The 26,507-nt window shown below is 40.6% G+C and overlaps 1 protein-coding gene across 5 annotated transcripts in view; it reads left to right on the top strand.

Moving 5' to 3' along the window:
- Window positions 1-26,507, top strand: part of EGFLAM (EGF like, fibronectin type III and laminin G domains) — a 170,756-nt gene that overhangs the window by 131,577 nt on the left and 12,672 nt on the right. For 2 of the 5 annotated variants that reach the window (XM_042452511.1, XM_042452514.1), the window contains 7 exons: window positions 4,764-4,875; window positions 6,817-6,933; window positions 8,489-8,669; window positions 13,317-13,340; window positions 18,566-18,644; window positions 19,579-19,722; window positions 23,456-23,539. In XM_042452511.1, coding sequence (XP_042308445.1) covers window positions 4,764-4,875; window positions 6,817-6,933; window positions 8,489-8,669; window positions 13,317-13,340; window positions 18,566-18,644; window positions 19,579-19,722; window positions 23,456-23,539 — 741 coding nt within the window. Of the gene's footprint in view, window positions 1-4,763; window positions 4,876-6,816; window positions 6,934-7,435; window positions 7,560-8,488; window positions 8,670-13,316; window positions 13,341-18,565; window positions 18,645-19,578; window positions 19,723-23,455; window positions 23,540-26,507 lie in introns of those variants that run through there. The other 3 variants (XM_042452513.1, XM_042452512.1, XM_042452515.1) reach the window with 2 other exon arrangements.

Below are 26,507 nucleotides of genomic sequence, written 5' to 3'. Positions count from 1 at the left end.
TAGAGGTTCCTAAGATAGAAACATACAAGACACGTCTCTTCTCATGAGCTGTGCCCCAGATAATTAAATCATTAATTGTTGAAAGCGAGAGCTTTCCTATCGTAATAAAGACCGATGCTGAAAAGAGGACATAATGTGAATATTGTTCCTTATTAAGTAGTCAGCTTCATACTGTTTCCATATTACATATTGATCTGAGGTAATTATTACCTATTATTTATTGATTTATCCACATTCATTAAATCTTAATTGTTATTAAGCAAAGATCAGGAGGGGGGAAATTCACAACATGGGGAGATAATTAAAGAGATGATGAAGTGATTTTTTTCTATGTTTTTCTGGTGTTTCCGAGGAGATAGTTATACTTAGAGAGGTGTTAACAGCTCATCAGTATAGAATCTAATGTCCATATGAAACTGAAACATGTGCATTGTTAAAACTGATGTGAGATTTCAGCTTTTCCATAAGACTACTAAATGTAACCTGTCTAGTGGGAATTTAATTTACATCTATCCATTATATATCTGTTGTTTTTCTGTTTGCAGCTTAGTGACAATTTATAAAGATTACCTTGGTACTTTCCATGTATTTCCTGTGGGACGCCTGGCACCACAATTGCAAATTGCGTTTCTTCTCAAGACCTCTTTTCATAATTAAGATTGTGTCTTGATTGAGCATCCCCAGAGAATGTCTAACGGGGGAAAAACCAATGATGTTGATTTATCTGTAACAAGTTCTGTAAAACATACAGCACAATCCATGCACGTCAGCAGATCCTTGTGTGAATTCTCCCCTCTGCATCGTTCCATCCACTCTTTGCAAGCCCTTCCCTGAGTATGTGCAGTTCTGTTTATACTACAGCATACTAGTTCTTCCATGGCTCAAATGAAGATTTCCAAATAGCCTCCTCTCTGTGGTTGTAGCATGCAAGTTGCTTTCACAGCAAGTGAATGTTTGTTTATTCTAAATAAATTTGATGAATGAAATGTATAATGCTTCAGATTAGTCTAGAAGTCTTGACTTTGAAATAAAAAAAACCCTGGCTGATATATTTAGAATGACCACCAAATAAATTAGAATGCTAAACCTCCCAAAATCTCTGTGGAGATCTTATACAGATGTGCTTCAGTTAGCAAAGTAGATCTGTAATGGGACATCAGCTCTTTAACTGACAATTTGGTATCCGAGGCAGAAATAGCATGGGAAGAATAGGGATAGGCCCATGTATCACAAAAAAGAAGAATAGTCCAACAGATTTCAGTAAACATTTTATACAAAACTAACCATATGCACATGTGAAATGAAATAGCCAGGCCAGGTAAGCATTGCATAAACAAAAAAAGATTTTGACATCACTTGCAAGTTTTTCCCAAAATGTATCGAGGGATTTTTTAAAAAAATTATTTCACCAGCCTCCACTTATGATTTTCATTTTGGTAGTTAGGCTGAGATATCTATGGGTTGTGGTTGTTATTTTTAACATGCTGGGGGTAGCTGCTGAAGCAGACTTTATCTGCTCACTGTTTTGCTGCTCACGGATATTCAGTAAGGGATCCTGAAGGCAACAGCTGTTTATCTTAATTGTTGTAGATACTCACACACATGGCTCCAGTAGGATTGACTGTAGAGTAAAATCCCATTTTTCTTATATTCGTCGTGGTGGCGTGCCTTCATTTCTGACTTACAGTGATTCTGAGGTGAACCTATCATGGTGTTTCCTTAACAAGATTTTTTCAGAGGAGGTTTGTCATTGCCTTCATCTGAGGCTGAGAGCATGTGACTTACCCAAGGTCACCGAGTGGGTTTCATGGCTGAGCTGTGAATCTAACCCTTGTCTCTAGAGTCATAGTCCAACAATGAAACTACTACTCCACACTGGCTCTATTTTTTTATACACTTCTTTACATTGTTTACTATAGACATGACACTACAACCTTTGACTGAGTGTGTGTTTTTCTAGCCCTCTCCACCATCCTTGCATTGCCAATGCTACTAAAAAAAACCCAATCCTCTGAGCTAGACACAGGACAAAAAGGAAAGAGGGCTTGGCAGGTGTAAAATGAATTTGTAAAAAGGAGCTTCTGTATTGGTGGTATGCCTAAAGTATGATAACTGAGGTATGCTTGAATAGCCTACGTAGTTACAAATGCATAAGTAAATAGCATGCCCTGGTCTGACCCTCCCCCCCCCGAACCTGTCTTAACAGCCACCAGCTGAGCAACGGACATCTGTTCAGCTGGCGATCAGGGTGTGGCAGGACATTTTTAGCCCTCTCCTTCCAGCAAGCCAGGTTGTGATAAGGAGATGCAACAGTGGTTTTGTTTCTGATTGGTGCAGCCTTGCTTGCTAGTGGGGAGGGGGGGCCTGGAAACATCATCCAGTTGTGCCGTGAGTGCCAGCTGAATGGACCTCCATCTCTCAGTGCAACAGCTGGCTGTTAAGGTAGGTTTGGAGGCATTCATGATTGTGACAGTAGTGCCACAATTGTAAGTATAGTGGGCCCTTGGTATCCACTAGGGTTTGGAGAATTTTTCTCATCAGTGTTTTCCAATGTATATAAAAATGGTCTTTTGATCATTTTGAAACTATTCTGTCCATTATTACTATAGAGAAACACAAAACATGGATTTAAACACATTTTAAGGCAGGGATGGCTGTATAGAATGTATAAAGCAATTTCAGCTTGTCACTAGTGGCACTGCAAGATTTTAAAGTGGATTAAACTGTTTACCTGCAGTTTCAAAATAAATTTGGTTTGCTTAAAGTTGCAAGCAACGCATATGTTCCATGTTTGAACATTAGCATCTGTCCTTGCCTGTGCATGCAGAGTCTTGGCCACACCTGATGATAGTGGAGTAGGTACCAGAGCAGTGAAACTGGAAAATGATGTTGACTTCATAGAGCTTAACCATCTGTGGAAAAGTCAGGAGGTGTAACAAAATGTAGTTTTGGATTCCAAACTAATGTCAAGTAAATCTTGTGCATGTGGCTGTAAGCCTGCAGTTCACTAACATACCTAGAAGGGAAAAAAGGTGGATGGGAAATCTGACAGTTTCTTCCATGTGTGTGTGTGTGTGTAAACCTCAGGTTTTTTCCATCATGAATAGGAAGAAATCTGCAAAAATCTGGTAAATTCTTCCAAAATCAATTAAAATGGAATTCTTCCCCCATTGTACCAGCCAAAATAAGTACAGCTATAACCAGCCATAAAGTAGAATGTCAGCCCAAACTGAATTTCATCTGCCTGCCATATAGATATTAAGGATGAGGTGTTATGTCTTGCCCCCAGGACTCAAACTCAGAAAGAAACAAAGGTTAAAATGGAGAAGGGGATCAAGATAGAGAAACAGAGGGCCAAGCTAGTGAGGCAGAGGGCCAAGAAGGCATAGCAGTTTCTCAACAACAATATGCAGAGCTAACAGCACCTATTGTGGCAGCACAAAAGAAGAGGAAGGGCTATGAAGGTTGGAGTGCTTAAGAACCAAACACTTGTTAATCAGAGAACAACTGTGTGGTGACAACATCATAAATTTTGGAACCTCCATCCAACTGCTCACAACAGTTCTGTCTGGTGGGGGTGCAATATTCTTGTATTCCTGGTTTCTGTTGCCTGATAACTCCAGACCTTGCTCCATTTAATGACTACGCTTTTGGATCTCCCTTTTGGATTTGCTGCTTGCCAATATTTGATTGGGACTGGTCTGATTATGCTGCTAGGTCATCCTTGCTAGTGAATTATGCCTCCCTTGGGGATTCTCCTGTGGTCTGTTGCCTCTTCTACTCCCTTTCAGGGATCTGGACTTATGCTGGCACCAAACAGGACATGAAGATCATTTCAGAAGAAAAGAGGTGGCACAATCCTAATTCATCATCACAAACATAGCTGATTATACAGAGGCTCCAATCACACTTTAATAGGTGGCTATTCAAAGCTGTTAGCCTGGAAAGATTAATCTCTTCCTTTGGCTTCTCCCAAATTCAAATATTTTAAATCTCAAGTTCTTTCCATCCTCAGAAGTTTGTACATGTTGATATTCTTATAAAAAAAAAATGACTGAAACAAAATTATGACCTGTTCCTACAGAGAAGGTGGTTATATAATTTAAGGTGAAGCACAGAAAGGTCATAACTTGAAGTGAACATTCAGTTCATGATGGAGCATATATGGAGAGCAGAAGTTTCAGGACTTGACAGGATTTTACAGTGATTGGGATGTGAAATGTTAGATTCATGTGGAGTTGCTTTTTACAAGGCTAATACAGATCTGGGATTTGCCAAGAAGTTATGGAGCTTCTTTGTATTGATCCAAGACATTATTCCCTCTGTTGCAGCATTGTCCTTTCTGTCATGCAGCCATACTTCAAGACCTTTCTCTAACTCACTGAAATTCTTTTAACTTGAGATGCCAAGGATTGGACAGAATGAAAGGTCATCTTATGCAAGGTCACCTGTTCTTCACTGGTTGGCCTTGGCAATACTGGTTGGCCACACTTTTTTATGCAATAAAATCCCATAATTAGGGAGGGTCTGTATTTTTGAATATGAAAGGTTTTTTTCCATGTGGGAAGGAGAAGCACATTTTGAAGTTTGGTCTTTGTAGACAGGTTTAACAGTGTTCACCGTCTCTTTGGTATGCCTGCTACCATCTTACTGGCCCTGTTCTTCTCATACAAAAGTGTAACTATTTGCTTCAGTCCAACTTTGAGAGATATAAAAAATATTTGGGGCCTGATATATATTTGTTCCATTTTCTTTTTAAATAGGAGTGAAGAACCTGTCAGTTTGAACCAGTGGCATGAGCTCAAAGTGTCTCGCACAGCGAAAAATGGCATATTGCAAGTTGATCAGCAAAGACCAGCAGAAGGAATGGCGGAGGTAAAAAAAGCCTGTATTCATGTATTCACATCCATACACAGTGATTTAACTTTAAATGTAGGGCTTATTCAGGTTTTAGCTATTGGCTTTGGGTGATTCTTGGTTCCCTATCCAAAAATAAAACAAATAGTTCAAGAGGTATGTAACACAATGCAGCCATTCTGTGACAAAGCAGGGTCAATGAAGTTTGGCATTGTGTTAATGGAAGCAGTCTGTTCAAGGCTCAAGATGATGCTACCTCAATGTATCACCACCCACATATACAGATATACTTTGGGCCTTTTCCAGAGAATAGCTGCATGCAGATGATTATGCAAACCATTGTCTGGAAGATTAGGGAAAGGCCTTGTGCTGGCATGCTCCTAGCACCAAACCAATGTATCCTTTTCTGTCTGAAGTGGGTCTCAAATGCATCTTCCCAACCTTAGAGAAAACAGTAAAAAAAATGGGTTGGGGCACCAAATCCTCTTGATGTTTCATGCTATGCAGAAATTCCCCTACAGAAATGACTGGAGATTTTTGTTCAACATGGAACAACATTTTAATTATGCAGAAACAGAGTTCTGTATGTGGCACTGTTTTACATGACTGTGCATTGGCCGTGGTTGTGCTTTGTGAATTGCTGTTCATGGTGTGCATGTGCATTTATGCGCAATGTACATTTAGTTGCACAATATCATAATTCCCTAATGAGCTGTACAACACATAACTTCATGGACACAAAGTAATGCGTAGTCTCCTCATTGTAGGATCTCAACACCTGTCTCCATTTATCGTTCTTATGGCACAGCCTTGCTGCATGAGACATCTGAAATTGAGTGTTGCTGTCTCATCCTCTACCTTTCAGTTATTCATGAAGCTAACTGTATTATTTCCTGGTAGAATTCAAAAACATAGCCATGTTAGCCTGTAAAATCAGTATGCAGCAGGATCTTGTAGCACCTTTGAGACTTAACTGAAAGGCAGAATTGGGTAGCATGAGTTTTAGTACACCTGAGCCTACATCCTCAGATGGATGTTTGGAATGGAGAATCCAGAGACAGACCTAGGTAAGCCAGTTGATAACACTATATTCCATCAGCAATGGGTTGAACAGAGATAATGGTTTCTACACTACATGCATTTCAACACTTTCTAATCCCCATCCTCATGAGGGTGCTCTTGACCATCACATCCCCTCTCTGTTTCCCACACTACATTCCTATATTCATTCATATGGTTATCTACTCTCCTTGGCTTTATACAACATCCTGCCTCCTGCCTTTGTCCTCCAATGACCATTGTTAAAAGTGAACTTGTTGCCTCATCTCCATACCCACAAGGTATAGAATTTGAATTGACATTTTCACATACAACCGGCTTATATAGGTATGTCTCTGGATTCTCCAACTGAAATATGCACCTGAGGAAGTAGGCTCAAGTCTACAAAAGTTCAGGCTACCCATTTCTTTCTTTCACTTAGTGTCAAAGGTGCTACAAGATCCCTTTGCACATTATATTATTTCCTGGATTGGTCAAACATAAAATGCCCCACAAATTAGGACTACTTGATCCTCTAAACCACAGAAATTAATCTAGATGCAGCCAGGCATTGTAAGCAATCATTAATGATGGTGGTGGTGTTTGGATTGGAAATTTAGACAACTTTGCTCAGTGCAACATCTGATGCTTCTATGCCCAATTTTCCTGTTGTATTGTTTTCTCATTAAGGCAGAAGTGGCCGACTGTGACCCTCTAGATATTGTTGGACTGTGGCTCCCATCAAGCTGCAGCTAGCATAACTAATAGTGAGAAATGATGGCAGTTAATGGTCAACAATATGTAAAGGGCTATAGTTGCCCACCCCCACTGGTTGGGAATCGTGTTATTTAAATGTAAAAGACTAAGCAGCCTGGAGCAGTGAAGGTTGTATTTATTCATTTATGTTTATTTTGCTTGCAGGGAGCTTTCACCCAGATTAAATGCAATCCTGATATGTTTGTTGGTGGTGTACCAAATTATGATAATGTAAAGAAAAACTCTGGTGTCCTTAAACCCTTCTCTGGGAGTATTCAAAAGGTACAGTACATGCATTTCAGTATATGTTTGGTTTATGTTTTTAGGGTTTGTAGGGTTGGATCCAATGTAGACAGTTAAATAAATGGGATTTACATTGTTGCCAGTTAGTCTACTGAACAGATGCAGATGATCCCCCCCCCCCTTTACGTCCTGCTTGGGTGCCAGGGTAACAGGCTGGTTTGTGATATATACAGGTGTACCTCAGTTAACAAATTAGATGTGTTTCTGGAAATGACTTTTATAACATGGTAGGAGTACCTGGAGAGGCAAGCTGGTCTCTCCTTACCTTTGTGTTTTGTTGTTCACACATGCTCAGAAGAGATTCTGGAGACAGATGGTTTTTAATCTTTCCTCTTGTAGTCACAGCACACAGTTTCATTAGGATTGGCTAGAGCAGAATCCCATTCTTTCTCAATTCAAGCTTTATTGTATTCATTACTGCAGATATACTGCTGCAACCTGACACTGAAAGTTTGTTTGTCTCCCTCTCTTCATCATCTTCTGAGTGCTGATGCTGCTAAAAAAACTTACAGCTAGACTGAAGACAAGGAGTAAAGAGGTGGCTGGGCCAACATAAAAACACTTTGTAAAAAGGAGCTTCTTTGTCAGAGGCTTTGTTAACAGAGGTATGCCTGTATATTGCAAGCCAGTTTATTTACTTTGCACATTTGATAAACCTAAAGGAAAACAACAACACAGAGCCAACACTCTATGTACTGTATATGCATATGTGTGAGCATATGAATATATATATATATATGTGTTAACGTTTTTGAATGTCTTTGGATAATTTGCAAGGAGGGCTAGCTGAAGGCATTATCAAACAACTGAAAGAGGAAAGTGTAATATAAATCCATAGGCCCAAACACACCACAGAAACAATCCCGTTTGAGACCACTTTAACTGGCCTGGCTCAATGCTAGGGAATTCTGGGAACAGTAGTTTGGTGAGACATTTAGCCTTCTCTGTCAGAGAGCTCTGGTGCCATAATAAACTAAAATTCCCATAATTCCCCAGCACTGAAACAGGGCAGTTAAAACAGTCTCAAACTGGATTATTTCTGCAGGGTGTTTTGGACCGTAGAAAGTATAATGGGTCTCATATAAACCTGGCTCTAGAGGAATTCTACTCTGAAATTGCTTTCACTCAGAAGTTTCTTGTATATTTTAGACTTGATTCACAGCAGAACCATAAATATTTATCTAAAGTTTGTGCACAGCATTCATAAATCTGTCTCAATTGTAAAAAGAAAAAAACAGAGGTTAACTATCTTTGAGTTACACAGTTCAAAAAGCTCATCAGTGTTGTATCTGCTTCTTTGTTTCCTTGAGGAGAAGTTATGGAATCCTCTGGCAACACTGTTTGCAGGAAGCATGGTGATGAAAATAAACAGATGTTAGGCCAGCTACTCCAAACAGTCTTTTCCTCCTTTGGCTTTGGCAGATAAAAAAAAAAAACCTTAAAGTTTAAAGATATTGAATAATAAATAAAGTAATAAAATGTCTTGGAAGAGAAAACCTTTGAAGCTTTCCCCCCTCTTGTCTCTTAAACAAAGATTGTTCTGAATGACCGGACAATAGACGTAAAGCAGGATTTTACATCTGGAATCAACCTAGCGAACACGGTCCATCCCTGCCTGACTGCCCCATGTGTCAATGGGGGATCCTGCGTGCCCAAGAAAGATGGCTATGAGTGTGATTGTCCTTTGGGTTTTGATGGGCAACACTGCCAAAAAGGTAAAAAAAAAAAAATTATTGTAGCATTCTTTCCATGTGTATAGAATAGTATTACTTGGGGCATGAAGTTACATCACCAAATCACACAGGGAAGTGTCCCCACAAGGTGATGGTTGTTGTTATGTGCCTTCAAGTCATTTCTGACTTACGGTGACCCTAAGGCGTACCTCTTATGAGGTTTTCTTGGCATGTTTCTCCAGGGCTGAGAGAGTATGAATCGAACCCTGGTCTCCAGAGTCATAGTCCAACACGTAGTCCACTAAGCCATGCTGGCTCACATCCCTATAATTCTTTCTTGGCTTTTGGTATTAAATCTGTTATCTCAAAACAGAGAGAAAATTGCAGGCTGACATTCTGCATCAGAAGACATGGTTCTGGCACGTTGCTGTGATGTGTCTACCAAAGCAGACCCTCCAACACTGCCTTTCTTCAATCTCCCCCCCCCCTCCCACAAGACAGCCATGCAGATGGAGAGTGAAGAGATGAGTCCTGCTGTTTTCTGTGACAGGCATCCTGAGGGACTTCTGAGGATTCTTCAGAAGCCCCTGATGATAGTATTGTTGTGTGTCCTGCCAAAGGAAAATAGAATTATAGAATCATACAGTTGGAAGAGACCACAAAGGCCATCCAGTCCAGTCCCCTGTCATGCAGGAACACAGAAGCAAAGTACTCCCGACAGAAGGCCATCCACTCTCTCTTTAAAGATGTCCAGAGAAGCAGATACCAGAGTGTTTTCACTGTGAAAAAGATCTTACTGTCAGTAAGTTCTTCCTAATGTTGAAGTGGAATCTCTTTTTTCTGTCATTTGAATCCGTTGCTCTGGGTCCTATTCTCTGAAGCTTCAGTATGACATCCCTTCAGATAGTTAAACAGGGCTTTCATGTCAGCTCTTAACTTTCTTTTCCCCACACTAAACATACCCAACTCCACAAGACATGCCTCACAGGACATGGTTTTCAGGCCTTTCACCATTTTGGCCCCTCTCCTCCACACACAAATAGCTGGATGCATTTCTGCTGCTCTCCTCCAACACAGAAATGTCTATCTTGGGGGGAATCGCAGCAGAAAAAAGATGGGTTTTGCTGTGTAGATTTTGGTCATTGCATGATTGGAACGGAATCCTAACTTCTGCAGTGCCCCCAAAATGGGTTATGATGGTGTAAATTGAAGTTACCCTTTCAGAGCTCACTATGACACCCTCCTCTCCCAAAGTCTTGTTCTGTATGAACTTATCTGATTCCTTTTAAAATTCTTCCATGCTACTAGAGATCACTTTACTGCCTCTTGTGGTAGTGAGTTTAAAATGACAACGATCTGATTGGTAACCTTTTTGTGCCATTCCTAAGCTTAGCTCCAGTTAGTCAGTCATCCACCATCTCATATTCAGAGCCAGAGGGAAATATCATCCTAAATACTGTGCCTTGTCATTTTGATTACTTCATTTTGATATTTTCACCTTCGTGACAACTCAGCAGGACTAAGCAAATGCATGTTTTCCACTTTGCATACCAAACTCTGTGGTCAAACCCTCCCTTTATAATAGTGGTGGGGATTTTGTGGCCCTCCAGTTATTGCCCAGACAGCATAGTCCAGTGGTTAGAAATGCTGGGAGCTGTTCTTCAACACCATCTGGAGAGCCACACAGTCTCCATTCCAGCACTATACTTTCATGAGCTAAATCCAGGGCCTGCTCTGTTTTGCAGTAAAACCAGAACCTGTTAATTGTGTTGACATTTGTATACAAGTGAAGCAATAAAGCATTTACTTCAGAAATGCTTTATTTTGTTTATCACAGATTTATTCAGTTTACTAATTTGTGTGGTGTGAATTAGCTCTTCAGGGAGGAAATTGTAGCTGACAATTCTCAAATACAAATCCCAATTTTAAAAAATGAGTGGTATTGGTTTGTTTGCTGGGCTTATTTGTTTGCATCCGTAGGGTGGGTTTTGTCACAAGATTAGAATGCCACTTCAAAAGTAGTTTTTTCTTTTTTTTCTTTTTTTTTCTGGCCTCCTGTGCCCATCAAAAGAAGAGTTTTGCAACTCGTGGGGGGGAAAAGCCCACAAAACCAATGCTGTTACTGCTGAGCTGAACACTTTTCGAATGGTGAAATTAATCTACTTAGAAATTCCCATGATTAATTTGTGATCGTTTCCTACATGCGCACAAGTAGAGCACCAGTGCTTTCACAGCAGCTTGAGGTTTAAAGCTTCCAGTGCAAGAATGAAAAAAGCTCCCTGCCAGCACACGAGAGAGAGAGAAGCTTCATCTTGTCATATTCAGGGGGACTTAGCTCATGCCCTTAAGCAAGGGGATTTATAGGCCTTGTAACTTTATCCTCATTTGTGTTAACTGCCTGGGCTGCAGTGCGACCTCTAATCCTTTGCTACACTTTGGCTTCCTTGTAATTTGACAGCAAGAACAAATCCTTCCTTGGTCACACATCGGGGACCACCAAAGAATTCTTTACAAAAGCAGAGAGGGTTTTGTTCCACTCTACTCAGAGGAGCTAAGAACTGGTATACTTCTTCTAAGTCAGTGGATTTCTTAAATCACTCAATGACTAAATTGCATGCAGATTTATTCCACTAGGTGGCAGCACGCTACTTTTGTATATCTCATTGCTGCTGACCAGGATTTATTTATTTTTTTAAAAGTCAAGTATCTTTCACACTTTAAGTGGCAAACAATTTTGCCGCAGGAAACACATGAACTACGAAGAGCAGATCAGAATCCCTAGATAAACATGGTCAGTATCTACACATGGCCAGTGAATGGAAATGTTACTTTTTTGGATGACCAGCTTCAGAATCTCTGAGCCAGCATGGCTACCGATCAAGGGTTGATGTCTAATCCCCCCCGCCCCGGCCCAGTGTTTCCAAATTCTGTAACATTGCATACCCTGCAACATTTCAGAGGTGAAAACTAGGACACATATATTCAAATGACATCAAAGTGTGGTCAAGATGGCAAAAGTTAGTAAGTGGGATGAATAGACCAGCTAGGAGAGGGTGTAGCAGTTTGCTTTGCCTGAGCCTACTGGGAAGGTCAAGATTCTCCCCACTCCACTCCTCCCTGCTGAGTTAATTGAGTGCAAACTATTTTTGCACTTTAATAATTAATAATAATTTGTTTTATTTATATACCGCTATTCCAAAGATCATAGCGATGAACAGCAAGTGAGCTAATTAGCAAGTAAACTAATTTGCCCCCAACAGTCTGGGTACTCATTTTAGCGACCTCGGAAGGATGCAAGCCTGAGTCGAGCTTGGGCCCTTTTGCTGGTCTTGAACTCGCAACCTTGTGGTTTTGAGTGAATGGCTGCAGTACAGGCATTTAACCACTGCGCCACCAGGGCTCCCTTTGAACTCAATTTGCAACCACAGAAGTAAACTAGGGACAAAAGGGGGAAATGGGAGGAGGAGAGAAAAACTGGGACGTTTTCAAAGCAGCTGAAAAGCTTGATGGCAGAGGATTAACTGGGAATATCTCTGCCAGATCAGGACAGCATCTACCTGCTTTTCCACATTTCCAAGCAGGAAACGTGTTTAACTACTGTAGGAGTGTACAACTAACTGAAAGAAAGAAGTTGGCAGAATGAGCTTTCATAGACTTTAGTCTACTTTCATCTACAAAGCGCATGCTGCCAACTTCTTTCTTTCGGTTAGTCTCAGAGGTGCTACAAGATCTTGCTACATATTGATTCCGCTGACTAACATGGCTGGATCTTTGAATTGTATCACTATAGTGCTTGGGTAGGTTAAATTACGGCCTTCATTCAGACAAACAGGAATCCCTAGAGAAATGCCTTGGAAAGGTGCAGGACTCTGGCTGCATTTCATGGCCCAGAAGCAATCACATGAATACATGCTTGATCTTCATGGTCTCTTTTCAGGCTACCAAGATTGTGCAAATTGTTGCCTTGGTATGAGATACTCAGGCATATTGGCTGGCATCCTGTAAGTGACGTCCAACATATATTTGAGTAATGCACTTTTTTTGGTCATTGAGGAGGTGGGAATTCTCTACTGACTATCCAGTGTACAAACTCCCCACCACCTTTCAAGCTGGATGCACAGCAATGACATTGGACACATAGCAATGCTATCATCCTCCATGATCTTCAGAAGACCCTTTGGAGTTCCCAGGGAATCCCTGTCTGTAGCTGGCCATCTCTCTTCTACTCCCCACAGACCAGTAAATGGCTACAATGGGAAGGCTGCAGGAACTTAAAACATGGGTGGGTTGGGGAAGGAGATGTGTGGCAGTTCCACTCTTGTGGAACTTTGTGATACATCTCCTGATCCAGGATCTTGGCTGATGGGTTTCACACAGGGCATCCCTGCACAAGCCGAATTTAGCAAAGGTTCCCATGCCACTGGCTGTGCTGGCTGGTGGAATCTGGGTAGTGTAATCTAAAAATTAAGCTTTTCAGGCAATTAATGGAATGCAGCTCTTTATCTGACCTGGGCTTCTCCCATTCCTGTTCTAATTTCAAATCCTAATACCACATACAATCATTCTGAAAGCCAAAAGACTCATCTCTTGCATGCTTTAAAAACTGGGTACTCTGTTCAGGATAGGGATTCTTTCACTGCTGAAAAATAAAATCTGAATGTTCTTCTGCTTTATGCTGTCTCATTGAAGAATGTGGAAATTACTGCTTAAACAGTAAGTAGCTGTGAAGCATTGTTCTATACCTTTGTGTGTGTGCCTGTATGCAAAGCTTTTTGCAAGTGACTGTAGATGACCATATAATCCATAATGATATTCTGGATTATAATGTAAAGATGCAGGATTGAGCTCATAAATAGCCCTTTGCCTTGCTACCTGGGAGAATTACTTCCAGGTAAATCTAAACATATGTGGTTATCATGTTTAATACACATTGTAGGAACCAGTACATTTTGTGGGTTTGGTTGCATAGCCATTTTAAAGCATCAAAATCACTTAAAATGAATTTTAGGGAGAACAGGGAAAGACTAGGTGGCATTGTAAATGAAGTATCATGTGTATTCTCAAGGTCCATGGGATTGCCGTGGATGCACATGGAATCCATATTTATGTTGGAAAGGGTTTCTAAATTTGTAGAAAGAGTTGAAACCATGTGTTTCCCAATTCCCAACTTTGGTTTAATTCTTGCCATCCAACCATGCCTCTACCACTGAATCCACAGCCAGAATCATGGGGCTGTACTGTGGAAGAAGAAAAGAAAATATGCTTGATTTGTCAACTTTAGCCTTGTCACAGAAAATAAACTAGATAAAAAATTGTGGAAGTCATTAATTTCTGTCATACTTAAAATACCTCTGATTGTAGAGAGGAAGATTGAAAAACATGCTTCATTTCTTTGTTGAAACCAATGGGATATACATGTTCATTTAAGACAAAGCCCATCTGTTTTCACTGGAACTTACTTTTTACAAAGTGTGTTTAGGATTGCACCTTATTTTTGTCTGAATTTGCTTAGGAATGAGAAGATTTCTTATACTGTACTCCCTACTACATAGCTCTTTGGGACATAGATGTATTCATAGCATATACTAACATAAGTTGTTCTAAAGACAAATTGTCCCTTAACTATGTTGTAGCTTTTATCTCTAAACCTGTATTTAGAGGAATGCTATTTACTTGTCATTCCTCCCAGTTTCTCTTTTGCACAAGCAGAGGATTGTTGCATTCATTCCTCCACTGTCATTTTTCTCTTTTCCCCTTCATACTGAAAGAGATATGTTTGCAGAGGAGAAATGCTTGTGTGGAGGTTCTCTGTGAGGCTATGAATCCTTGGAAGTTGGGGATACTGCCCACACAGAAAGCCTCCATGCAAACAGAAACCTCGCCTCTACCAACGTATTGCTTTCTACATAAGGAAAATGAAGACAAAGCTGACTTGGGCTTGAAAATCCTCTACTCAGATAATGATGAAACTAGGGTGAGTTATGAATACACAACGTTAGGATTTCTTGGATATTTCAGTCTTCACTATACATTTTTTTAGGATAAATCTCATTAGTTTTGCAAGAGAAACTTCTGATTTTGGACTGTGTTCAGATAAATTGGATTGTGACATTTATTTATAGGCATTCTCAATCCTGAACACATTTCCTGGCTAGTAAGCTCCATTGAATTCAAAAGGATATGGTTCCATATTGCACTGTTGCTGTCTTTATTTTGCATAAGTCTGTTGAAGTCAATGAGATGTACTCTTCTGTAATTAGATCAGGATTGTGTTCAATGGGTGCAATCCAGTGAAGGGGCAATAAACTTCAAAGTTGTCTGTCCCCCTCCCTCAACCTGCCGTCTACCCAATAGTTAGACAACAGTGTTGATTAGGTTCAACCTGTAGTTGGTGCAAATAGGAGTTGTAGTTTGACACATGCATAAGGCACCAGTTTGTGAAACACTGCCTTACATGTTACACTTGCTGGGCAGAGACGACCGGAAGAGAGTCTCCATGTGGCAGCTGAGTATTACAGCAGCTTTGGAGATGGCTTGCTCCAGGGATTATACATACTGTATGCCATGGAATAGCAAGTACACTGATATCAACTGGCAGTGTATTGGAAACTAAATGTTTAATGTAATCCATATTGCCATGCACAACAGCCTCCTTGTGAGTACTGTAACTGCAATATGTAAATTAACCATGAATTCAAAAGTATTTAACCATGTTTAACAGTGTAACCTGTTTGCATGATGTTAGTACAACTCAGAGATGAAATATACATGATCAGAGGCATTGTATGGTACAGGTAGGTGCCATTGGATTGTGTAATGTCGTTGCTGGAATCCTTGATGTTGTTGCTTTGTATGCAACGAAAATTATATTTATATGAAAACCTTGTCGGTCAGAGAACTTGGGAAACCCCAATGAAAGCTGTACCATATGACTGCTCATATCATGTGCCTTGGTTCTGGGGTCTAGTATCTGCCTTTGCCTGGATTGCATCCAAATTATTAAGGAGGCAGGATTCCTGGCTTCGGGAGAAGAGAGATGTGCTGGGATGTCTTGAAATCACTGTCATGCATGTTTCACCCTGCACATGCTAGCCCATAAGCTAACAATGTCATTAAAGACATTGATTTAAATGGACTGGATTGTGGCTGCCATGTGCAAGGAAAAGGGGGACCATGACATCTCCCCTACACCTAGTTGAGGGACAGAAAGCTTATCCCACACTGTTGCCCTTCTGTTGCAAATGCCTGGCTCTGTGCTACTCAGGCCTTTCCTGAAGGCTGTGAACAGTGCTGCACACTGTAGTCTGTGTTGTGGTTTGCATTGTGACCAGCTTGATACAAGACTTGGGTTTCTGCTCCAGCCACATTGGACATTTTCCCTAATTTCATTGCAGATGAAACTGCCATTTGCTTACCAGGTATTTTCATGTTTTGTTACCGTGCCTTTTCTCCCTTGCTTTAACTCCTTTCGCTTAGGGAATGGCAATGGTTTCTGTGAAGAGATGCCCAGGAACAGCAGGAGAAGGAGGCAAAAGCCAAGAGCAGATAAAAATTACCAATGGCACAGAGGACAAAAGCAGGCATGATGTGGGGGATTCGATTATGAGGCGACTGCTGTTACTGTATTTTGAACATTAACCCTTTGTGCAGTGGGATAAAAAAAATGTATTGTGTGGTGTTGCAGGATTTGGTCTGACACAAATGAGAATTTCAGTGTATTGCAGGGTATCAAAATGCCACATGTTCAAAAGAGTGTTAATATGTGCATAATCAAGAATGTTCCACCTAAACATCTAGAGCAGAATTGGCTCTAAATTTCCTCACCCCTTTGGCATGCTTTTCTGGCAAACACACAAAATACTGTACTCCCAACACTATAGTGACAATCAGATCATACTGCTTCTGTATGTTGTTTTATGGTTTGCTAAAAAGCAGCATGCAACATTTTTGGCCCAATATGTCATATTGGATGGGATTTTTTTTTTTTTTAAGTACTGCAATGGAAAAAGTCCATAGATTTACTGGGACAGTTCTCCCCCAGTGGGTTTCTTTTCTTTGTTTCTCCTTATAGATGGGGGAAAACTTGTTCCACTTTTTAAAAAAGATGATCAAGGTGGCCAACAAATGTCGTTAAAATATTTTATAACATTAAAATCCATTATAATAAAAAATAGTTTAAAAGATTTAAAAGATGCCTTGTCCTAAGAACAAAAGGTATGGGATCTGAGTATAGCTCAGAGGGATGTGCATTCCATAATCTGGGAACAACCCAGGAGAAAGTCCTCTCCCACTTACCTTTAGAAGGTGGGTTGCCCTGAAGATCTTAGCAGTCATAATGGTTCATAATGGACACAGGTAGTCTCTTGGACAGATAAGTGCCAAGCTATTTAGGGATCTTAAGGTTAAAAGCACCATTTTGAATTAGGGCTACAAAACAATTAGATTCTCTGTTTCTCTTACCAATTACCTTCATGGGAAAACTAGGGAGGTCCAATATTAATATGGAAATGACTACTACTTGCTTCTGGGAGGAAATACAGTACCTACTTTATGTCCTATGAAGTTATGTACAACATATAAACAAGCTATCTCCTTGCATCTGAGGTAGTAGACCAAGTTTACAAAAGCTTCTGTTACAACTTCATTGACACACAGGCCCAAAACAGATGAGCCAAATTACACTCTTTCCGGCCACGTTCGGGGCTAATATTTAGATTACACATGCTTCAAACACAGCCAGAAACTGCACCAATGCTGAAGAAGTGGGCCAAAAAAAGAGTGGGAAAAATCTGCTTCTACCTCTGGTCCAGTTATGGTTTGTTGCGGTGGCCCAGATTGGGAACCAGGCACATGCAGTTGCCATGGTACCACTGTAGTCTTGCTATTGTCCTTTTGGCTCATCTGTTTGGGGTCTGAGTTAGTCTCAATAGGTGCTATAAGATTCCTTTGCATACTGATATTCTGGACTAACATGGCTATAGAGATGATCACACGAGGGAGATCCCATCTTGTTCCTGTGTATCCCACGTGATCACAGGAAGGACTTTCAGATGGAATTTGTGCAAATTTTGTCTTTATCCCACCATTAACCTGTCATTAAAGTGACATTGCCTGGCATTTTGTATTAACAGAAGTTCGCATTAATGCAATGCTGCTTTAATGCCAGGTTATGGTGGGATTGGCGCTATGATATGAAAGCCTTTCGCACCATCACAGTCACGGACAGGATAAGGACAGGGGAGTGATCCCGTCCTTATCCCATCCCCGTGTGAAAATCTCCAGTGTCTCTGAATGCTGCCTCCTTAGTTCATGTATAGCCCTGTCTTGGGAATAGGAAAGGACTGAGGGAATCATATGTGCAGTTTCTATTGTCTTTCACATAGTGGAATCCCAAGGGTGAAAGTATTGGCTTAAGCATTATCCGAACAAGACTGTTTTCCCTCTTACTAGTCAAGAGGATACTCTTCAACATTTCAAACATGGAAGCGGGGGCACACATGTGGCCAAGCAACCTCAGAAGTCAAGGCAGGAAAAGTTATTAATGAGGGAGAACACAACAAATTAGGAGAGGCTGCAACAGTTTGCTTTGGCTGAGTCTCCTGGGAAGGACAAGATTCCATCTCTCCTCTCTTTCATGCCTGCTGAGTTGATATGGATTTGGTTTGTACCAGCTGTATTACACTGAGGACAACATAGGAGAGTGGGAGGAGGAGAGAGAAACTGGGTCTTTTAAAAACAACTGAAAAAGTGGGACAACAGAGACTTAATCCAAATTGTCCTTGCCAATCAGGACAGTTGGATGCTATGTAAGAGATTTTCTTTTACCACTGTAGTTGGCAAAATCATGCTCATTGTACTTTCTTCTTACTCAGACAATAAAACATTTTCTGTTACTGAAAGGTTGCCATTTTAATATTAGCCTTTCCTTAATTTTCTAGCTGTAATGGAAGCCATTGAAATCCCACAGTTCATCGGTCGCAGTTATCTCACATATGATAGTCCGGATATTCTTAAAAGGTGAATTGATACAAAGTCAAAGTCTGGTTATTGTTTGTAAGGATATAAATCAAGTAGCTGTGCCGAAGGAAAACTTGTTAAGTGAATCACAAGCTTATTTCTGAAAAGAAAAGTGCTAACTTTGCTTCATGCAGATGAATGAAAGGAACATTTGAGGGGTGTTAAATTAAAAACACATGAACAACTGTAGTAAATTGGATATAGTTCTCAGCTTTAAAAAAATAATGCCAAAATATATTTGGAAATGCATAGTTGAGAGAAATATGTTTTAAAATGCACATTTTTTAAGATCAGTTGTTCAACAAATACATACATACACACACACACACACACACACAAATTTCGGTATAGATTTGTTTAAAAGTCCATGGATAAAGGCTGAAGCAGGAGGGAATGGATTTGTGAATAAACAAGCAAAACTGACATGATCTGGAAACAGAATACCTTTTAGTAGGCATCCATCAATGTCTACTAAAATGTTATGCTGTAGGTACAGTGTGAGCATTCTCACTTTCTCCTTGCCTATAGAGAGAGTCTGTTTTTAAAAAATGTATAAACAAGCTCTTCATGTGTTTCTACTACTGTGCTTCCAGTTGGAGACCCTTCCTCCTTAACAAGCACTAAATGTTTAAAAATCCAGATTTTTGGCCCTTTTCAAATCAAGCTATGGGTCCTTATTCCTCAAATGAATTTCTGAAACCCAGTTTCTGTTGTTGTTTTAATTTAAATTGTTAAATTTAAATTATTAGTAAATCAATCAATCCATACTTGGAGGGTGAGAAGAGTTAAAATTGTAGAAAGGATGCTTTACTGTGTTATACCTTGTAAGTGGAGAATGCAGCTATAGGAAATGTTTGATTGCAGGGTTCAGGGGTATATTACTTTCACTGGACCATCCTTTATACAATTTCATTGTATTTTTCTCTTTGAACAGAGTGTCAGGCTCAAGAACAAACATATTTATGAGGTTTAAGACTACTCTGATGGATGGTCTCTTGCTGTGGAGGGGAGATAGCCCCATGCGGCCCAACAGTGACTTCATCTCTCTCGGTCTTCAAGATGGTGCCTTAGTCTTCAGGTAAGATACTCTTTGCTTGTATCCACACTGCAGAAATAATCCAGTTTGACACCACTTTAACTGTTGTGGTTCAGAGCTATGGAATTGTGGGAATTCTGGTTTTGTGAGATATTTAGCCTTCTCTGGGGCCACAACAAACTACAGTTGCCAGAATTCAATAGAATTGAGTCATAGCAGTTAAAGTGGTGTCAAACTGGGTTCTTTCTGCAGTGCAGATGGATCCTTTCCCCCATCCATTAGCTCCAGAAGGGGTTAGGGTAAGTTTTATCATGAGGTTTCTTTTTTCATGAGGATAGCTTTTATCATCAGCTATCTTCTCAAAATCGTACCTTTTTAGTGAAGACATTTCATGCTCTACTCCTATCATTCTCAGCCACTATGGACTTGTCTACACATAAGTGTATTAGGCAAATTGCTGCAGATTTTCACACGTTCACATTGATGTTTGCCTTCACTTTTCTGCATATTTGCATCTATTCTACCCCCTTCGGCTGAAAATGCGCACCCATCTGAATTCATGTGAAACAGACACACATTTGATAATGCACATCCTCACGAATACTCCTGGATACTCTCGTAAAAACTGTAAGGCCATTTTCTCTGGAGTTTAAGGCATTTTTCATCCAGTCTCTCAAATAAAAGGCCAAAACTACTGTGAATTGCATGTGGCCAGATCATATTCTGATCAACTGGAATGAGGAGTATTTTAATCATGTGGACAAGCCCTATGACACCTAGTCAACGATGATGGGAGTAATTTGTTACAGCCTCCCAAAGTAACATGTCACAGTTAAAGTTGTGGGCAAATTTTTGCTTATCTCTTATATTACTCATTTTCTTCTATTTCAATTTAAAAACCAATTGAAAAGTAAGAAAAAGTCCAACACTGAGGTGAGGGAATAATCCAAAATGCCCCCAAAATATTTTAGCCCCCCAAACAGTAACAAATAAACATTGTTCACTACTCTGAAAAAGTAACAGTGTTAACACTGGTTACATTTTTTTTGTCAAAAGAACATCATTGTGCCCTTTCTTCCACCCACCCCCCAAAGTAAAGCAACAACAATGACACTAATACTTATAACACAATACTGTCAAGATCTATCACACAAGCAAATTTGAGGGGTGAGCTCTTTAATCCTGGTGGAGTAATTTGGTATTCTCTATCATTGGGCCAAATCGTAAAGAGACATTAACCACATATCAGAGATGCAGATAAGTGGTGAAATCTCAGTTATGCAAGGCCACCTATCCTCTTGTGGTTTCCTGTGGTTAATCTGGCAAAGCTCTTAGCTTTCCACAAAAGCGGAACTGAAATGAAATCAACCTTAGAAAATGTGCTCAGTCGTGCAGGAGCCATAATTGTTTTTCATAAAATGACAAGGATCATGATGTAGTAGTTTATATGTTGGACTATAACTCTGGAGACCAGGGTTTGATTTCCCCATTCAGCCATGAAACCCACTGGGTGACCTTGTGCAAGCCACAGACTCTCAGCCTCAGGGGAAGGCAAACCTCCTCTGAACAAACATTGCCAAGAAAACTCCATAATAGGTTTGCCTTGGGGCCATGGTGGCAAACCTGCTGCACGCATTCCCTCTCTGGCACACGGGGCCATCTCCAAGGGCACGCGACAGCCACAGCAAGTAGGGGCCGGGCGCACATGCTTGTCCCGGCTCCTTGTCCTGGCTTGGTTTGCCTAGGACGAGCCAGGAGGAGCGCATGGTTGGCTCGGCTCCTTGCTGCAGACTGGTTCTCCCATGGAAACCTGAGCCGTGACAAGGAGGGGTGGCATATGGCCCTTCTGCATAAAAGTTTTGTTCCTTCTGGCTGTCCATGGGGCTTTCTTGGCAAGATTTCTTCAGAGGAGGTTTACCATTGTCTCCTTCTGAGGTTGAGAGTGTGTGACTTATGGCAACCTTAAGGCGAATCTATCATGGGGTTTTGTTGGCAAGATTTCTTCAGAGGGCATTTTTGTTATTGCCTTCCTCTGAGGCTGAGAGCATGTGACTTGCACAAGGTCTCCCAGTGGGTTTCATGGCTGAAATGGGATTCGAGACTTGGTCTCCAGAGTCACTCAAACCACTGGCTCTTTGTTCTTGTTACTGTACTGTGCCTTCTGTGCTTTATTATGCTTGTTGTTGTTGTTGTCATTGTCGTTGTTGTGTGCCCCCAAGTTGTTTCCAGCTTATGGGCAAGAGCACCCTCCCTCCCTTCCAAGTGCCAGTTCCTAGCAACCCTAAGGTGAAACTATCATGGGGCGAGCTTCGCCAGAGGTGGATTTCTATTGCAATCCTCTGAGGCTGATACAGTGTGATTTGAGTGTGTGCTGCCTTCAAGCCATTTCCAACTTCTGGCAATCCTAAGGTGAAACTATCATTGGGTTTTCTTGACAGGTTTCATCAAAGGGGGCTTGCTATTGCTATTGCTACCCTGAGGCTGAGAGAGTGTGCCTTGGGTTCCCCCCCCCCCCAGAACCCTCGTCCCCCGGAAGGTGGAAATACCACCACCACCAGCCTCCTCCTGGGTAGGACTATAGCAGTAGTTCTCAAACTCTGGGGTGGTACCCCTGGGGGGTGCACAAGAGTTACTCAAAGGTGAATGCAAGACTTGGAGCCTCTGATCCCTCCTCCTTTTCCTCCTCCAAACTTTTTTATGCATAAAATCTACACATGCATTGAGTTGAATATTGAATTTATTGACATGAAACTGTTCTAATCTGAATGATGTAATTTCCTTATAAAATGTGAAAATATGAATATACATGAATGTGCAAATGAAAATACACACACTAAATAAACAAAATATATAAAGGAGGGCCCCAAGGGTAAAAAGTTTGAGTACCACTGAGCTATAGAATCTGCTCCTGCCAACTGTGTATTCGCACAAACCCATAAACATCTCTCCAGAAAACCCACTGAAGATAGGGAACACATTGAGGAAAATGTTCCTTTTGGTTACTCTATCTGTTTCTATAGTTCCCATGGTTTGTTTGTTTGTTTTGTTTCGGAAAAACAACCACATGATGTTCTCTCTTTCACAGAACAATTACCAGTACAAACGGAAACATTTTATTTTCACCTAGAGACTATTTTTGGAATTCAACAATACATTGTGGCAAGAAAACCTTTTAAAAGGATGTATAGTTTTCTTGTTCTGATTAAAGGTCATTCCTGTTTCTTTTCCTAAGATGTGACGGGGAGCACAGGGCCTTTTTGCTAGCAAAGTGAATTTCTGAAACACCAAACCTTTCTAAAAAGGAAGGCATGCACATCCAGGTCTCCAGTGCCATCAGTGTGTGAAGACACAGAAAAGATAGACAATTATATTGGCTATACAGTACTATTATGAAATCTGAGTGTTGATTGGCCATATTGCCTACCCACCTTCCTCTGTCCTTCCTCTTTTCCTTGAAGTTTGTGTGAATTAAAAAAAACACTATCCAACAAGTAATAAATAGGGCTTTCTGTTGCAAGAGATCTTGCTTTTTTGTAATAGTTTGGCAAGGCCCTCAGGTCAGTGGGACATGCTTCCTAGATAGATGTTCATACCATTTACGTTTTAAGACTTAATCTCCATTAGGAGAAATTCTATGCCAGTTTGTGCTCAGTGATAATTTCTAATTATTATTAATAGCTACTGATATTTAAAATGACCAAACTGGATCAACATAGTGAACTTTCTGACATTTAATGAGCTTTTTTCCCCCTTTTTTCTTTTGCTTTGGTTTCAGTTATAATCTGGGCAGTGGCATCGCTTCTATAACTGTGAATGGGTCTTTCAATGATGGAAGGTGGCATCGAGTTAAAGCAGTGCGGTAGGTTATTTGTTGTTATCTCTCTCTCTCTTTCTGTCTCTCTGTGTTAGTTTGCTGAGTTACAGGATTAACTCAGCACAAAAAGACCCCTCTCTCCAGCCCTGTCTGCATGGGCCAAATAAACTGCCATCCTCCTGGCCTCTTGACAGTGAGACTAGATGACACGCAGCCCAAACCCTGGTTCTGGTGCAAACAGATTGGGCAACAGCCAATCCGTTCAGCACCAGAATTTGGGCATATCCATTTTAATATGTATTAAGATATTAGTCAACAAATAAATCATTATGTTTATTTATTGAATAGCACAGGAGCCGTTTCAAAATACCTCAAAAATAGTAATACAAATATTATATATATATATAGTATAGTTAGCATAATACAACAATACAATATAGATACATATGAATAGCCTAAACATGCACAGTTTATAAACAGACTATAAAAATCTAAATAAAAATATATGATATAAGCTAAAAGTTATAAAAATAAATGGATAAAAATAAAAATGTTAAGACCTGTGAACAGTAATATGTAACATAATTTCATTAGGAAGTAAAATAGAAATAAAATGGGAAATAGAAATAACATTAAACATCCATCATCATATGTCAAATCTCTTCATCACCCTCACAGTTAACACCAATCATCCCCACATATCTAGATCTTGACTGTATTGCTTTATGAAGGAACCGAGCTGTGGCAATAGATATTTTTGAATCTTGTCTGCTCATTAAGTATGATATTCTGACATGAGTATCCCAGAATATTGTATTAAAATACTTCACGTTGGTCCAGTTTTCCTGGGAATATCTGGAGCCCTTCATTCTAATGCTGGGTGGCTGTTTGAAATGTGTCCCACTCTGTAAACCAGCATATCCACTGTTGCCTTCAGTCATTATGAGGTCAGAATGAGGTGCCCAACCATAGCAATCAAAGCTGGGCACCTTGTTATGACCTCAGAGTGAAACAACCTGTGGCAACAGTGGAAATACCAGGTGGCTTAGTGGGACGCACATGGAATCAGCTGCTTGGTGGCAGAACAGAGGGCTTTTACAACAGAGGTGAGTCAGGGCACCTCCGGGGCTGGTACCAATGCAGACAGGCTCTTGGTTATCAGTTAATCATAGAATCATAGAATCATAGAGTTGGAAGAGACTGCAAGGGCCATCCAGTCCAACCCCCTGCCATGCAGGAAATCCAAATCAAAGCATCCCCGACAAATGGCCATCTAGCCTCTGTTTGAAGACCTCCGGGGAAGGAGACTCCACTACACTCCGAAGGAGTGTGTTCCACTGTCGAACAGCCCTTACTGTCAGGAAGTTCCTCCTAATGTTGAGGTGGAATCTCTTCTCCCTCAGCTTGCATCCATTGTTCCGGGTCCTGTTCTCTGGAACAGCAGAAAACAAGCTTGCTCCCTCCTCAATATGACTTCCTTTCAAATATTTAAACAGGGCTATCATATCACCTCTTAACCTTCTCTTCTCCAGGCTAAACATACCCAGCTCCCTAAGTCGTTCCTCATAGGGAATGGTTTCTAGACCTTTCACCATTTTAGCCACCCTCCTTTGGACACACTCCAGTTTCTCAACATCCTTTTTAAATTGTGGTGCCCAGAACTGGACACAATATTCTAGGTGGGGCCTGACCAAAGCAGAATACAGTGGCACTATTACTTCTCTTGATCTAGACACTATACTTTTATTGATGCAGCCTAAAATTGCATTGGCCTTTTTAGCTGCTGCATCGCACTGTTCACTCATGTTCAGCTTGTGGTCCACTTAGACTCCTAGATCCCTTTCACATGTAGTTTCATTCAGCCAGGTGTCCCCCATCCTATATCTGTGCATTTTATTTTTCTGCCCTAAGTGCAGTACCTTACATTTCTCCGTGTTGAATTTCATTTTGTTAGCTTTGGCCCAGCTTTCTAGTCTATTCAGGTCATTTTGAATGATGATCCTGTCCTCTGAAGTATTAGCTATTCCTCCTAATTTGGTCTCATCTGCAAATTTGATAAGTATGCTCCCAATCCTGTCATCCAGGTCATTGATAAAGATGTTGAATAATACTCGGCCCAGGACAGAGCCCTGTGGGACCCCACTGGTCACTTCTCTCCAGGATGAAAAGGAGTCATTGTTGAGCACCCTTTGGGTTCGGCTGGTCAACCAATTACTAATCCATGTAACAGTTACTTTGTCTAGCCCACCTTTTACAAGCTTGTTTGCAAGAATATCATGGAGAACTTTGTCAGATGACTTACTGAAATCAAGATATACTATATCCACAGCATTCCCTGCATCTACCAAGCTCGTAATTTTATCAAAGAAAGAGATTAGATTTGTCTGGCATGACATGTTTCTCTGGAACCCATGTTGACTCTTTTCCTTAAGATGACAGTTCGGCTCCTTCACATTCCTTCCAGTGTCTAAAGTTACTGGTGGTTTTTTTTTCTTCCAAAAGGCTTTTTTAAGTGAGGCAAACTGCCTGTGAGGCAAATTTTCCCATGTAACTGATGCTATGAAGCCCCTACATCATAGGATCATTGTTTTATTTTATTTTTCTGGTTGTGGTAGTAGTAAATAGTAGGGGCTTCATCTGCCATTTCTCTTAGTGTTCTTAATTATTGTTTGTTTTTCCTACATTTTATTGTATTGCCATTGGATTTTATCTGTATTTTTGAGCCACCTTGTGTGTTTGTGAAACAGAATGCAGGCCATTAAGTATTTTAAATAAGGAGGTAAATTTGACATGGGACCTTTCCACACAGGGCACAGAAGTAGGGTCAGTTCGCATTGGTCGATGTGTATTCGCGTTATATCCCATTGGTGTTCCACACCTGTGAGCTCAGAATACGTATTGACCAATGCGATATAACGTGAATACGCTTTGGCCAATGAGTATTCACGGCTGGGTTACGAACTGAAGGCAGACGGCTCCTCCGTTTTGCGAGTCCGCCAAAATAGTGGATTCA

This window comes from Sceloporus undulatus, chromosome 2, assembly GCF_019175285.1.
Source record: "Sceloporus undulatus isolate JIND9_A2432 ecotype Alabama chromosome 2, SceUnd_v1.1, whole genome shotgun sequence".
Lineage (NCBI taxonomy): Eukaryota > Metazoa > Chordata > Lepidosauria > Squamata > Phrynosomatidae > Sceloporus > Sceloporus undulatus.
Note: the sequence above shows the minus strand (reverse complement) of the source record. Positions and strands in the feature narration are given on the sequence as shown.